Raw genomic sequence first — 16143 nt, forward strand, 5'->3', positions numbered from 1 at the left:
CACCGAGACTCTTCCTAGAGCTGGCCTCCCAGCCAAACTGAGCAATCGGTGGAAAAGGGCCTTGGTCAGGGAGGTGACCAAGAACCTGATGGCCACTCTGATAGAGCTCCAGAGTTCCTGTGTGGAGATGGGAGAACCTTCCAGAAGGCCAACCATCTCTGTAGCACTCCACCAATCAGGCCTTTAAGGTATAGGGGCCAGACATAACCCACTCCTCAGTAAAAGGCACATGACAGCCCACTTGGAGGTTGCCAAAAGGCACCTAAAGGACTCAGACCAGACCATGAGAAACAAGATTCTCTGTTCTGATGATACGAAGATTGAACTATTTGGCCTGATTGCCAAGCGTCTGGAGGAAACCTGGCACCATCCCTACGGTGAAGTATGGTGGTGGCAGCATCATGCTGTGGGGATGTTTTTCAGCGGCAGAGACTGGGAGACTAGTCAGGGTCGAGGCAAAAATGAATGGAGCAGGTGAGCCAAGCTTGTAGCGTCGTACCAAGAAGACTCGAGGCTGTAATCGCTGCCACAGGTGCTTCAACAGCCCAGAGTAAAGGGTCTGAATACTTATGTAAATGTGATATTTCCGTTTTTTTTATGTATATGTTTGCTAAAAGTGTTAAACAAATCAAAATATATTTCAGATTTGAGAATCTTCAAAGTAGCCACCCTCTGCTTTGAAGACAGCTTTGCACACTGTCGACATTCTCTCAACCAGCTTCACGAGGTAGTGAAGCTGGTTAAAATGTATTTCAATTAACAGGTGTGCATTGTCAAAAGTTAATTTGTGAAATTGATTTTCTTCTTAATCTGTTTAAGCCAATCAGTTGTGTTGTGACAAGGTAGGAGGTGGTATACAGAAGATATCCCTATTTGGTAAAAGACCAAGTCCATATTATGGCAAGAACAGCTCAAAAAAAGCCAAGAGAAAAAACAGTCCATCGTTACTTTAAGTCAATCCGGAAATGTAATGAACTTTGAAAGTTTCTTCAAGTGCAGTCGCAAAAACTATCAAGCGATATGATGAAACTGGCTCTCTTGAGGACCGCCACAGGAATGGAAGACCCTGAGTTACCTCTGCTGCAGAGGATAAGTTCATTAGAGGTGCCAGCCTCAGAAATTGGCAATTAACTGCACCTCAGATTGCACCTCACGGAGTTCAAATAACAGACACATCTCCACATCAACTGTTCAGAGGAGACTGCTTGAATCAGGCCTTCATGGTCCAATTGCTGCAAAGAAACCACTACTAAAGGATTCCAATAATAAGTAGTGACTAGCTTGGGCCAAGAAACACGAGCAATGAACATTAGACAACTGGAAATCTGTCCTTTGGTCTGATGAGTCCAAATTTGAGTTTTTGGTTCCAACCGCCGTCTTTGTGAGACGCAGAGGAGGTGAACAGATGATATCTGCATGTGTGGTTACCACCGTGAAGAATAGAGGATGATGTGGGGGTGCTTTGCTGGTGACCCTGTCTATGATTTATTTAGAATTCAAGGCACACTTAACCATTATGGTTATCACATCATTCTAGAGTGATATGTCATCCCATCTGGTTTGCGCTTAGTCCCACTATCATCTGTTTTTCAACAGGACAATGACCCAGAACACACCTCCAGGCTGTGTAAGGGCTATTTGACCAAGACGGAGGGAGATTGAGTGATGACCTGGCCTCCACAATTACCCAACTCAACCCAATTGTGATGGATGAGTTGGACCGCAGAGCGAAGGAAAAGCAGCCAACAAGTGCTCAGCATATGTGGGAACTCATTCAAGACTGTTTGAAAAGCATTCCAGGTGACTACCTCATGAAGCTCATTAAGAGAATGCAAAGCTGTTATCAAGGCAAAGGGTGGCTACTTTGAAGAATCTAAAATCTAAAATATATTTTGATTTGATTAACACTTTTTTGGTTACTACATGATTCCATATGTGTTATTTCATAGTTTTGATGTCTTCACTATTGTTCTACAACAAATAAAGAAAGCGATATATACTGTGACACACCTAAGACAGGGAGACAGGGCGGACAGCTGTTTTGTCTCACCAGGGGTGATGGTCAGATTCACGTTTATTGTCGAAGGAATGAGCGTTACACTGAGGCCTGTACTCTGGAGAGGGATCGAGGTGGAGGGTCCGTCATGGTCTGTGGCGGTGTGTCACAGCATCATCGGACTGAGCTTGTTGTCATTGCAGGCAATCTCAATGCTGTACGTTACAGGGAAGACATATGTGGTACCCTTCCCGCAGGCTCATCCTGACATGACCCTCCAGCATGACAATGCCACTGGCCATACTACTCGTTCTGTGCGTGATTTACTGCAAGACAGGAAAGTCAGCGAAGAGCCCAGATCTCAATTCCATTGAGTACGTCTGGGACCTGTTGGATCGGAGGGTGAGGGCTATGGCCATCCCTCCCAGAAATGTCCGGGAACTTGCAGGTGCCTTGGTGGAAGATTGGGGTAACATCTCACAGCAAGAACTGGCAAATCTGGTGCAGTCCATGAGGAGGAGATGCACTGCAGTACTTAATGCAGCTGGTGGCCACACCAGATACTGACTGTTACTTTTGATATTGACCCCCCCCCACCTTTGTTCAGGGACACATTATTCCATTAGTCATTATTAATTACTAACATTATTCTGTTAGCCACATGTCTGTGGAACTTGTTCAGTTCATGTCTCAGTTGTTGAAGCTTGTTATGTTCATGCAAATATTTGTTGTTAACAAATATGTTAAGTTTGCTTGAAATAAATGCAGTTGACAGTGAGAGAACGTTTCTTTTTTTGCTGAGTTTATATATATATATGGTTCGGACAATCTATATACCAAAAATGATTAAGATCGGATCATTCGAACATGTATTCACATGAAATGTGTATTACAAACTTGATCCCATGTGTCCAAAGAATAATTAGACATCAGGAAGCTCAATGAACAAGTGTATTCAAGGAAATTCGACATTTCCATTATGAACATGAAAGGGTTCATTTGTATTTTTTTAACCTGGCAAGTCAATCACAGTCGGATGTGATGCAGCCTGGATTCAAACCAGGGACGACAGTGACTCTTCATGCACTGAGATGCAATGCCTTAGACCGCTCCCCAATCAGGGGGCCCAATTGGCTTGCTGCACACTCTACACAACAGCACCTACAGACAGTGAGCTCACTGAGCCGCTTTACCAATGAGTTACAGTCAGTGTCAGAATGGGTCAATAAACTGGTATTAAACACATCTAAAACCAAAAGCACTGTATTTTGGTTCATTCTCTTCGACCTAAACCTCAACAGGAGTTGAAGACTCCTAGGAGTAACATCGGATAGTCCGTTTTTATGGTCAGGTCATATCGACAAAGTTGTTGTGAAGATGGGGAGGGGTATGTCTGTTATTAAAAGATGTTCTGAATGTTTTACACAAACATCAACTGTACTAGTTGTTCAGGCTCTGGTCTTGTCTTGATGTCCGGTAATATGGTCAAGTGCAGCAAAGGAAGACTAAGCAATGTTGCAGCTGGCTCACAACAAAGCACCACACCTTGCCTTTAACTACACACATAGAACTATCATCAACAATATGCATGGTATAATTTCGTGGTTTAGGGTTGGAGAGAAATTGACTACTTCTCTTCTAGTCTTTTTTTAGAAACATTTGTGTGTTAAAAATGCCTAACCACTTGTATAATCAAACAGACATACACTGCACCAAAAGTATGTGGACATCTACTCGTCGATCATCTCATTCCATAATCATGGGCATTAATATAACAGCCTCCACTCTTCTGGGAAGGCTTTCCACTAGATGACGGAACTTGCTCCCATTCAGCCACAAGCATTAGTGAGGTCGGGCATTGGTGTTGGGCGATTAGGCCTGACTCGCAGTCGCCGTTCCAATTCATCCCAAAGGTGTTCGATGGGGTTCAGGTCAGTTCTTCCACACCGATCTCTACAAACCATTTCTGTAGGGACCTCGCTTTGTGTATGGAGCATTATTATGCTAAAACAGGAAAGGGCCTTCCCCAAACTGTTGCCACAAAGTTGGAAGCACAGAATTGTCTAGAATGTAATTGTGTGCTGTAGTGTTAAGATTTCCCTTCACTGGAACTAAGGGTCCTATCCCAAACCATGAAACAGCCCCAGACCATTACTCCTCCTCCACCAAACTTTACAGTCAGCTCTATCCATTCAGGCAGGTAGTGTTCTCCTGGCATCCGCCAAACCCAGATTCGTCCGTCGGACTGCCAGATGAACGCCAGAGAATGCATTTCCACTGCTCCAGCGTCCAATGTCGGCGACCTTTACACCACTCCAGCCGACACTTTCATTGCGCATGGTGATCTTAGGCTTGTGTGCGGCTGCTAGACCATGGAAACCCATTTCATGACGCTCCCGACGAACAGTTCTTGTGCTGATGTTGCTTCCAGAGGCAGTTTGGAACTCAGTAGTGAGTGTTGCAACCAAGGACAAACTATTTTTACGCAGTACGTGCTTCAGCACTCGGCGGTCAAGTTCCGTGAGATTGTTAGTTCTACTACTTCAGTGCTGAGCCGTTGTTACTCCTAGACGTTTCCACTTCACAATAACAGCACTTACAGTTGACCGGGGCATCTCTAGCAAGGCAGAAATTTGATGAACATACTTGTTGGAGAGGTGGCATCCTATGACAGTGTCATGTTGAAAGTTTCTCAGCTCTTCAGTAAGGGTCATTCTACTGCCAATGTTTGTCTATGTAGATTGCATGGCGTTGTGCTCGATTTGATACACCTGTCAGCAATGGGTGTGGCTGAAATAGCCAAATCCAGTCATTTGAAGGAGTGTCCACATACTTTTGTATATATAGTGTACGTACCCCACCAGACACGCCACTATGGGTTTCTTCACTGTTCCCAAAACAAAAAAAGATTGAATAAGTCGCTCAGTTATGTATAGAGCCATGTCATCGTGGAATGCTCTGCCATCAGTGGTTACTCAGGCAAAAAGCTCATTTAGCTTTAAGAAACTGATGAAAAAAACACACATTGTATCACAGCTCCTCTCCTCTTCTAAAGGTCTAATTTAACTGTAGATAATAGTATGATTATGTATATATGAATAGTGTGTAATATTTTTCTTGGTGTCTTTCCAATATATATCTCTTATTTTTTTATTTTGTATTATTTATTTCTATTGAATGTCCTTTCTCATGTATTTGTATGTTTTATGTGAACCACAGGAAGAGTATCTGCTGCATGTGCAGTAGCTAATGGGCATCCTAATAAACTAAACTAAACTTCCTTATTAACAGTGTTTACGAGAAGAGTTTGACATTTTCATTTTCTTATTTGTCTTTTTCGGCTCACGTTGTGACAGCGTTCGAGCCACAGTCCCTGTAAGAGCTGTTTATTAAAACTCCAGCTGTCAAGCAGAAGAAAAATGCTCTTTGCAAATGTATGTTGATTTCTTTTTCTATCCACTGAAAGAAAGAGAAATATTGAATTTCCAGTTTGAAGTACCCCAGTTGTGCCAAAGAGAATGCGTTCTGCACCATTCTGTAGCACTAATGAAATTCACAGCTATAGCTGGGAGTGCTGAGTTATGATGGATGTGTTTGTTTGTGTGTGTTTGTGTATGTATGTGTGTGTGTGCCAGCGTGCCTGTGTGTGCTTTGTGTATTTTTGATGAATATACAATATCTGATGATTGGCCCCTAGCTCTGGCCCACGGTAATCATTGGTCTCCCTGCCTCTACAGTATATGATGATCTAGTCCTGGAATCAACGCTTAACCCGTCACACCAATGGATGCAGTGGCATGGAAGAAAGTATGGTTTACCATCAATGTGTGATACCTTTCTATACGGCCTCACCGTCTACCACTAGGGAACCAACACATATTTCATAACACACTGTCAAGGCAATGTTATTTCTCCAATCTCCCATATTGCTCAATGCTTGAATGTGCTTCGAAAAAGATGAAACCCGATTTCAGAAGCAGTAGTAAGACCACAGAGTTAAAACTGACAGTGCCTTACTGTGTCTTGTCTGCAGATCCGTTCGGACCAGGACCGTAACATCTCCATCCGGTACAGCATCACGGGGGTGGGAGCGGACCAGCCACCCAATGAGGTGTTCAGTATCGACCCTGTCGCCGGGAAGATGTTCGTCACCAAACCCCTGGACCGAGAGAGGAGATCGTCGTACCATGTGAGTCACATGCGCGTAATTTACGCACGTGCGTGCACACGCACCTGTGTAATGAGTTAGCGACAGGCCGAGAGTGAAGGCCGAGGCTAGCTACAGCTACATGACATTGACCAAGTACCAACACTCGCCCTACAGACCATGAGAATGACTCAACCACAATTGGTCACCCACTCATTCATGCTTCGCTCTACAATTGTGTGTGTCTCTCTCTCTCTCTCTCTCTGTCTCTCTTTCTCCTTACCCCTCACATCTCTCCATCCTGTCTGCCACGCATTTGTTGGACTCAGGGAGCGCGGAGGTCCAGCTTTCCAGGAGGATGCAGGATCGATGGGGTGATTTGTTAGGAAAGGCCAAGGCTTGATGACGTCTGCTTGACTTAAAGCTCAGTCCCAGGCTGTATGGAGGTGAATAGCATCCTCTAACTGTACACCGGTTGGGCGAGGTGAGGGGCGCAGGAAGACAGGTTGAGAAAGAGATAAAGCTGTCAGGGCTGGACCTGTGTCTCTATCGGACACCATTAAAGAACCGAATGTAGCCACACAGTCAGCAACTATATGTTATCCATTACGTAAGTAAGACTGAACAGAACATGAGCAATGCTTTGTGGGTAAAAGTTCTCTTTCGTTATCTTACAACTGTAATATCCTTGAAGATGGCTAATGCTTCCTCAAAGCGACTTTTGTAGGCAGTTTTTTCATTCAGCATTCGGTTTTAATGTGCGTTTCTGATTTCATAACACGGATTAAACAGAGACACAAGAAAAGTTTGAAGACCAAAACTTTCTCCTCTTCAAAATAAGCATGCTCCGATTCATAGCAGGCCAGGGCATCGAATCGGATAAAAAAAAAAAAAATACTTTCAAAAAAGGAAGAAGTCAGTGTTCTGGGTCTTGTGTTATCTCCATCGGATGCTTGGCCTGTGCCAAGTGCTGGGCGCCACGGTGCGTGGCGTGGTGTGTGTTGTTTCCTCCCTCATACCCGGTCCCTTTCAAGATGATAACTTTCATTCGGACCCAGAATTATATCTTGGCTTCTTTAAACATGGCTGGTAATCTCTTACTGGCGGTGTTATTGAATGAGGGTGTGGGGGCCGCATGCCGCAGCACAGGGGGAGAGATAAGGGCTTGCGGGCTCCCAGGCTGCAGTGTAGCAGAGTGCCAGTGCAGCGCTCGGATATTGGGTGCAGGGCCAGATCAGACGATGCAGAGGGAAAAAGTTAAGTCAAATTAACCTTTGGGAGACCTGGCTGATTCAATTGTTGTGAGATGCAGAGAGGAGAGAAGAGGGGAGTGGTGGGCGACGAATAGAGGGTGGGGGAGAGAGGACGTTCACCTGTCTTAGAGGAGGGAAGTGGATGGAGCTTCCTCCTAATTCTATTTCCCGTCACAAGGCCACAACCCTGTGGTCGGAGGCATCGCTATGACCATCTTATCAGAAGCATCGAAAAGGTGGAGGACCTGCGGCTTCAACTTTGATATTGCTCTCCTCTCAACTTTTTTTGTTTCTCTTCTTCTTGAGAATCAGATGGGTCTTGCTATGTCTGCTCCAGGATCTCAGACGTTCTGACAGGCTACATATTTGCCAGCCTTAGCCTGTAGCAGTGGGATGTTAGTCCAGGGGTCCCCTATATAATTTCTAAACCTAAACTATTTTAGTGTAATGCGATATTGTTGAATAAATCCTCTTTTGTGGACTTAAAACATGCTAGTAAGGTCAAATAGCAGTATGTCCAGTAACCCCCTGAAAATATGTTTTGTTTCATTTTTCAAATGGAGTCTGTTAGTTTGGCTCTCTCGCTGGGTGCAGTAAAAACAGAGCGTAGATGTTTATTGAATCTTAACAGATACTCTATAACTGAGTTATGTTACCAGCATTTTTCTCCCTCAGTGTTCTTTATCAAAACATTTTTCTTTCAGATATCTGGACATGCTTCCCAGCCTGTATCGATTTGGGTATTAAACCCATGTCCAAACTTTGTTTGAAATCCTAGAGTTGGCTGCTGCTATTGATCTACGACAGGACACAGCTGAGCCTGGCAGCGGGTTCACATCAAATCGCTGTGTTTGTGATGTGGGCTAGAGGTTAAGAGATTTTGTGATTCCCCTTTAAAACAAAAAAAAACAACAACAGAATGTTGGACTGAGATCCAAGACGACCAGGAGAAGAAGGATACAAGGAAATACTATTTTTAAGGGAAGTCAGCTTTTTATAAAAGAGGTTGTTGTGTTGGTTACTTTGAAGACACCAGTTCTGAGGATTCGGTGTTGGAGATGAGAATGGACAGCATTTTAGGGTGTGACATTTCTCCCCCAGAATTTTACATTTAAATGAAATATAATCATAGTTGTTGTTTTTCTGGTATATATTATTGGTGCCGGGTGCCCGTTGGTCTGCACAATTGATGTATGCAATGCAACATTGTTTATTTCTCTCTGTTCCTGTTGTTTTTCCAGAAATATGCCTTAATGCAGTGTCTAGTACTGGTTAGTACTGCTTAACTGACCCTCTCTCTCTCTCTCTGTCTGTCTCTGTCTCTCCCCCCAGCTTCGTGCCCATGCAGTGAACATGAATGGTGAGCGGGTGGAGAGCCCCATAGACCTGTACATCTATGTCATAGACATGAACGACAACCGGCCTGAATTCAAGAACCAGGTCTACAACGGCTCTGTGGATGAGGGCTCCAAGCCAGGTAAACACAGGAAGGAAGGGAGGGAGGGATAAAACACCACCTCTTTCTCACAGACATGGACGGAGAAAAGCTACGATGTAAATCACACTGCAGAGAATAGTGAGTTTTACAACAGTCTTTGTACCTTCCTTTGCTATTCTGCGTGAGAAAAACCGAGCCCGAAGAGGATACCGTTCGGGGCTTTTATGTTTGTTTTTTTTTAAATATATTTATTCTGCTTCACATTCCACTTGATATAGAGGCATTTATTCAGATGGAGGGCTTCTGTCCTGCAGTGTGTTCATTTAGCCAGCTCTAGTGCTGGGCTGCATGGCCATAAAGCTGTGGATGTTGTGGCTGGAGAGGATATTGAGGATTAAATGTGCCAAGCTGCAGCTGTAGCTCCACTGACTCATTTGATGTGTTCCCTCATGTGTGTGTGTGTGTGTGTGTGCGTGCGTGCGTGCGTGCGTGCGTGCGTGCGTGCATGTGTGTGAAAGATTGAGAGAAAGACTGATGAGCCAGGACTTGCACTAACGGTGATCTGAAATCTGAAGAGGTTTCCTGGGCCTAGCTGTGTACTTTACTTTTCTCACTAACTCTCTCTTTCTTTCTCTTTTTCACTCTGAACCGATTTTGCTACAAACTCTCCCACCCCAACACAAGGACGCACGCACGCGTGCACACACACACACACACACACACACACACACACACACACACACACACACACACACACACACACACACACACACACACACACACACATCCCCAAACCTCAGCGGTAGCATGCGTGACATGCAGCCAAACAATAATCATAAAAAAATAGTTTTAGAATCTAGAGCTCCAGTGGTTTCAGTGGGAAGCCAATTACTGAGTTGAATTCGCTTTCAAATTAAAGAGTCATTTAGAGCCCTAATCCTGTCAGGCACAGAGCAGGACGCCCGTAGAAAGGGTCCACATTAAGCCCCCTAAGAGTGGCGTTTAATGAAATTACCCAGGCGATGGGTGACACGGTGTGAGTCTCCATCTCTCCTCTCTTTTTTTTCTACAGAAAGGGAGACAGAGAGAGAGATGGGTGGAAGATTTATACTTTCCTTCGTTTGAACCGAACCAAAAGCAAAGCCCCTTTCTGCCTGTCCTTTATCTCTCACTGTGTTCCTCTGGTCTTTCTTCCTCTCCTTTCTCTGAGTCCTTTGGAATCTTCCTTCTCTCGCCTCTGCCCCATTGACAAATGCTGCTTTGAAATGTAATGGAGTTTGAGATGCGGGCCGTGGTGTGAATTATCTCTGGACGGAGCCTGTCGCTGGGATGATATCACTATCTCTGGTAATTAGAATTGTGTGGAAAATACTGCTGGAGAGGAGAGGACTGAGAAAGAGAGCAATTGGAAAGGGGACTGGGACAGAGAGAGAAGAGCGTAATAGGGAATAGAGGAAGAGGGAGAGATCAGTGTGTGTATGAACCAAGGTTATTATAGTAAACAAACAAACAAATCCTAACAAATAAAATATGACAATGTTATGGAAACACTGTAACCATCAGTACTGTGAAGGTTTCCCACACCCTCTCTCTTTCACACTCACAGAGATGCTTCAAAGGTAGGCTGCAAGAGTGGAGTGTGTATGATTGTGTGTGAGAGAAGGTGTGTGTGAGGGCGGGAGTAAGTGGACCAGTTCCTTTTTCATGGCCCGGTGCCCCCGGTGGGCGCATTTTCACATTTTAGGCCATTCCATTGGTCCTTAAGTGAAGTCTCCACTCACCCGGGCCATGCAAAAGGAACTTGTCCACTTACTCCCGCCCTCACACACACCTTCTCTCACACACAATCATACACACTCCACTCTTGCAGCCTACCTTTGAAGCATCTCTGTGAGTGGCCTATTCCTTTTCACTTCTTCCTGTGCCATCCAAATCTGTGCATAGCCTAGTCAGTGGTCAAGTTAACAGGTTGCTAGTTAGCTACATGATTAGCTAGCTAAACAATGCAGTTTGTTATCAAACCCAAAAAACATGTGCGGCTCGCGAGTAGTTTAAAACGGCCTGCGGCATGCGCACGAATCCGCAGCGGAGAGAAAAACATAGCTCTGGTAATATTGGGTATAATTATATAATTTAATATGCCATTAAGTTTGACATGATTTTGGCTAGAGGCACACGGTCTTCAGCAGAAAGCGGTTTCATGTAAAGGTGCAAGCATTGACTGTAAGCAGGTGTTCCGTTGTGTTCTGTGCATAAAGGGGTCTGTGCGGAAAACATGTGCGCTTAAAAGTGCTGCTCCATGGCGATAAACAGGTCACCCGTTAACACGCTAATAAAAACACAAAACTATAGTAACCTTGGTTTGAATGTGTTTGCGTGCAGTGTGTTTGTCCCCGCGTTCAGTATGTATGCCCAGATTGACTGTTGCCTCCTCGTCCTCAGGTACATTTGTGATGCACCTGGCAGCCTTCGATAATGACGACAACACCACGGCCAATGGGATGGTGCGCTACCGGATCCTGTCCCAGACGCCACACAGCCCCATCCCCAACATGTTCACCATCAACAGCGAGACTGGAGACATCGTCACCGTGGCAGCAGGCCTCGACCGCGAGGTCAGTAACCCTGGTAACGCTGGTGGGATGTGTCCTCTGTGTAAAAGTAGAGAGTTTTTCTGGTCAAGTCAAAACAACTCCTGGCTGTCCACATAAGAAAGGAGGATAATGTGAAGGTGAATAGCAGTGCTGCAACTGCCTCCGGGAAAGAGTTATGTAACAGAATCAGGCGGTGTGTTGTTTTTAGGCTATTTCCATTGTATTTTTCAACTCAAAAGAGGTCCATCTTTGGGCCTTAAGGCGTGTGTGGTTTTAGCCCATCTAGCATACATGTTCTTCGTGGGTGTCTGTCACCACACGTCACGCTCTGCTCAGCGTTTCCCAAGCCGCCCCCTTGAGGTCACCTTGTTTATGGAGCTGTCACGTTATGACAACATCCTAACATCTTTATTTAAGTGGCACAGATGTCCCTGTGACAACACTGTCAACGCCCTGAAGGGAATCTCTCTGCTGCATCACCCTAGCTACCTGTCACTGCTGACAGACCTATTAACAGCGCGTCATGGAGCCTTCAGGTGTGTGTGTGTGTGTGTGTGTGTGTGTGTGTGTGTGTGTGTGTGTGTGTGTGTGTGTGTGTGTGTGTGTGTGTGTGTGTGTGTGTGTGTGTGTGTGTGTGTGTGTGTGTGTGTGTGTGTGTGTGTGTGTGTGTGAGTTCGCACCCTTGACACCTGTCAAACACACACTGAAGTACATGGAAGGAAGGAAGAGAGAGGCTGATGAGTTGGACATGGAAAGAGAAAAGGAAGGGAGGGATGAGAGATAACGGAGGTAGCCTCTAGTGGTTAGAGCGTTGGACTTGTAACCGAAAGGTTGCAAGATCGAATCCCCGAGCTGACAAGGTCAAAATCTGTCGTTCTGCCCCTGAACAAGGCAGTTAACCAACTGTTCCCAGGCTGTCATTGAAAATAAGAATTTGTTATTTTAACTGACTTGCCTAGTTAAATAAAGGTAAAATAAATATATATAAAACATATAACTGAGTGATACAGAGAGGGAACAGTATGAAACAATATGGGAGACACAAGGAAGGAAGGGAGGGATGAATAGAAAAGGAGATCAATTGATGAAGAAAGAGGAAACATTTTAGCTTAACCCCTGCTTGTTTTTCCACATCTCTTTTATTCGAACACTGCCGATCCAACATGATTCATTCCCAATGTTGGATTAGAGCTACACACACACACACACACACACACACACACACACACACACACACACACACACACACACACACACACACACACACACAAGCTCACACTGAAACACACACAAACATTCTTTATTTCTTTTACACACAAACACACACGCAATCTTTCAGTTGGCGCACACCAATGTACTTACCTCAGAAAGTTTCCTCCAGCATTCCCGTAGAGAACAGATAAGAACACCCTTACCCTTGCAGAAATCTGAGTGCATATATACATAAACATGAATACTTAACAGAACAGGAGGCTGACAGAGAGCGAATGAGAGAGTAGCACAGGCTTTGCTGTTACTCTAGCCCAGTTTTCAGAGTTCGGCTACAGTCTCATAAGGTCTCTCTGCTTGCCTTTCCTCAGGAGACGCCAGCTTAAAGGAGGTTTTCTCCAAGAAGCCAGATGTCTAAGTGTGCCCTCTCTCTGATCTATCACTTTCTCCCATGACTCCTCTCCCCTACCACACATGCCTTTCAACACATTCCCTTCTTCCTCACTCTTCCCATCCACCGCTATAGTCCTCTTATCCTTAGCTCTCGCTTTAGCTCTCGCTTTCCTTCGTCTTTAAAAAAAACTTGTACGCTACTCGGCTCATCCCAGCCTCTGTATCCTTCCTCTGTCGTCTAATTCTCTTTCCCTTTGTTTTGCCATTGTCTAGGAACCGGTAGACTCAGTGGCAGCAACTCTGTGGAGAAGCAGCTAGTACAGTGCAGGACAGTGTGGGGGCGTAAGGGCGTAGTGTGGAGAGTAGTTGGTGATCTGTCGTGGTTTAGAGAGGTTCCGAGGTGCTCTACATAATTAGCGGCTTGTCTAATTAGTGGGCCTGCGGTACACACTGCAGATTCTCCCCGATAGGACTGGCGGGCCAGCTAGGGCTCCTGAACAAGATGTGTGTTTGTGTGTGCGTGCATACGTGCACGTGTGTGTGTTCGTGTGAGCGCACATCTGTGTGTGCATGCGTGGATGGTGGGGGGTCGAGAGGCTGCTGAGCAGAGCTGAGCTGAGCTGTCTAATCCTTCTGATGTGGATTCACAGTCTAATTGGGATATTTACTCTGTAATTAGCAGGTGAGGGAGACACTGGGAGTGTAATTGGGAATCCCAGGGAAGAGACACATTATCCTGACAGCTCCCAGGTCCTGTCCCCTATGCCTGCCTGCCTGCCTGCCTGCCTTGCCTGCCTGCCTGTCTGCAGCCTGGGACAGGGGGAGAGAGGGAGGGAGGTATACACACAAACAAACTCAAAAGGGTTTTCATAAAAACATATACACATACCGATATAATCAAATCTCTATGAATAGGGCAGCATTCTAAGGTGAATGGGTTGGTTTCAGCACCATGGACAGCTCAGCAGAGCGCCATAGCTGTTGTGGTTTCCCATTTATGTTGACCTAAGGACCATGGACAGCTCTTACATGGGCTGTTGTGTAAAGCTGTGACACATTCACCTTCTCTCAGCTGATTCTCAACTCTCCTTTCTGGAGAGCATCTCCACACAAAATGGTGGCTGTGAATTGTAGGCTACACATAGGAGAGCTGGTTGCCCCAACGCAACACGTGAGGAAAGAAGAACATTAACCAATTTCTAAAAAGGCAAAGCAACTGTGTGAAGAGTAAGGGGGAGGAGGGAACATTTCTCTGTGTTCCCCCAGGTAGGAGTGCTGTTCTGTACAGACAGCTCAAAAAAACACTTTCAGCGTTCCTTTCCACAGTGCTTGGGCTCCCATTAAGATGAGTGATAGGGCCCGAGGTAGGGGCCAAGGTAGGGGAGGGAGAACAGTCATGGGAGGGGATGAACAAGCCGTTTTGCTTCTAATTTCGTCAGAGACATACCGGACCCACACTAGCAAAGCTGTTACCAGGCTAAAGGTTTGTGGCTGAGGAGAGAACCACAGTGGGTGTAGAGGCAACCTAATGTGTGTGAGAGAGAGACAGAATGTGTCAGAAGAGGATACATTGACCTCCTTGAACTCGTTATGCAGTTTTGTATGATTGAGCATTGAGTGTTTTGTTTTTTTCACTGTGTGTAAGTTTGATTTCTGGTTTCTCTTCTTCTTCTCTCTTCTCTCTGTGTGATTGTCCTGTAGAAAGTGTCCCAGTACAGCATCATAGTCCAGGCCACGGACATGGAGGGCAACCTAAACTTTGGCCTGTCTAACACGGCCACCGCCATCATCTCTGTCACAGACATCAACGACAACCCGCCGGAGCTCACCTCCAGAACCGTGAGTAGAGAGTAGGGCTGTTGCGGTGACCCTATTACCACCACACCAGCAGTCGTGAGTCACGACCGCAGTAAACTTCCCTCAGGACGTGCGTAGTATCCAACTCGCTAAGGCTCAGTTGTCCTTCGAACCATTCTGACGTCACTGCAATCAAAACAGTATTGTGCTTTTACAACTCACCTCACTGCGATTGATCAATTTGAAGAAACACTGCGATTGATCCATTTGAGGCAAGAAGTTCAACAACAGGTTGAAACTGAGTGGAAAACATGGTGATTTGTGAATGTGGCTTCAAAGCCTAACAACGAAATGGACAGGGCTTTCTAAAGTGATGATCAATTCAAAACATGCATATGCATATTAGAGCTTATACATATGCATAGGCCTATATATGCCCGAAAAAAAAGAAGAAAAAAACTGAATTTAAATAAGGATTATGCTGTTCGTTGTACAATACATAGCCTACCGCATATTACGCACCACAGAATAACATTTTAAAAAATATTTTAAGATGTCTTTAATTGGTCTAGCCTATATTCCAAAATTAAACTAATTGTAGTAATGACCTTTGAGTGTGGACTGTATTATAATGCATACTGGATGGACTGGTTACCTTATGCTAGGGAGAGGCCTGGGCAATGCTATTGGTTCGTTACTTGTGCAGGGCGGCTTTACCGAGTTCGCTTACAATTCTAGTGGATTTGTATTTGATTTTGAATAGCCTAGTAATAGGGCTTTTTTCCCCCCTTCATAATTAACAGGGTGTCACATTAGGCTACCGTTAGCTATAGCATATCTCACCACCGTGCGTTTCCATCTCCTCACCTCTCTCCTTCATTACTTTTCTCAAGCATGCAGAGAGAGGAGGTGTCAACAGATTAATGAAATATGTTTAGTTGTGAAAACATGTTACTTTCCGATGTTCCCAAACAGATTTCAGACGGTTTCACCGAATGAAGCACTTGGTAGCTGGAAGGAACAAGGTTGGGGAGCCCGGGGCATACAGAGTTTGGGTGGAATATCACTTGTCGAGCAGCGAGAGGCTGCATTCTCTTTAAACAATGGTTGATGCAAGGAGTTGAATAACTGGAGGTGGGATAAGTGGCATCCCTTTGCTATTGGAGTGCTTAGGCAGATGGCATGTATTTGTTTCCCCTGCCCTTGTTCCTGCCCATTTGATAATGGGCCATTCTAAATCGAAACTAGTTTAACATATTAGTAAAGAATATATTCATTTGAGAATTGTCCGATGGGTGATAAGATGATCACTTGAC

The 16143-nt window shown here is 45.0% G+C and overlaps 1 protein-coding gene across 3 annotated transcripts in view; it reads left to right on the forward strand.

Moving 5' to 3' along the window:
• The window catches only part of LOC118361381 (cadherin-4-like), a 351441-nt gene that overhangs the window by 293414 nt on the left and 41884 nt on the right, over nucleotides 1-16143 (forward strand). For all 3 annotated transcript variants that reach the window (XM_052483099.1, XM_052483098.1, XM_035741268.2), the window contains 4 exons: nucleotides 6030-6185; nucleotides 8729-8873; nucleotides 11277-11449; nucleotides 14732-14869. In XM_052483099.1, coding sequence (XP_052339059.1) covers nucleotides 6030-6185; nucleotides 8729-8873; nucleotides 11277-11449; nucleotides 14732-14869 — 612 coding nt within the window. The remainder of the gene's footprint in view (nucleotides 1-6029; nucleotides 6186-8728; nucleotides 8874-11276; nucleotides 11450-14731; nucleotides 14870-16143) is intronic.

This window comes from Oncorhynchus keta, chromosome 28, assembly GCF_023373465.1.
Source record: "Oncorhynchus keta strain PuntledgeMale-10-30-2019 chromosome 28, Oket_V2, whole genome shotgun sequence".
Lineage (NCBI taxonomy): Eukaryota > Metazoa > Chordata > Actinopteri > Salmoniformes > Salmonidae > Oncorhynchus > Oncorhynchus keta.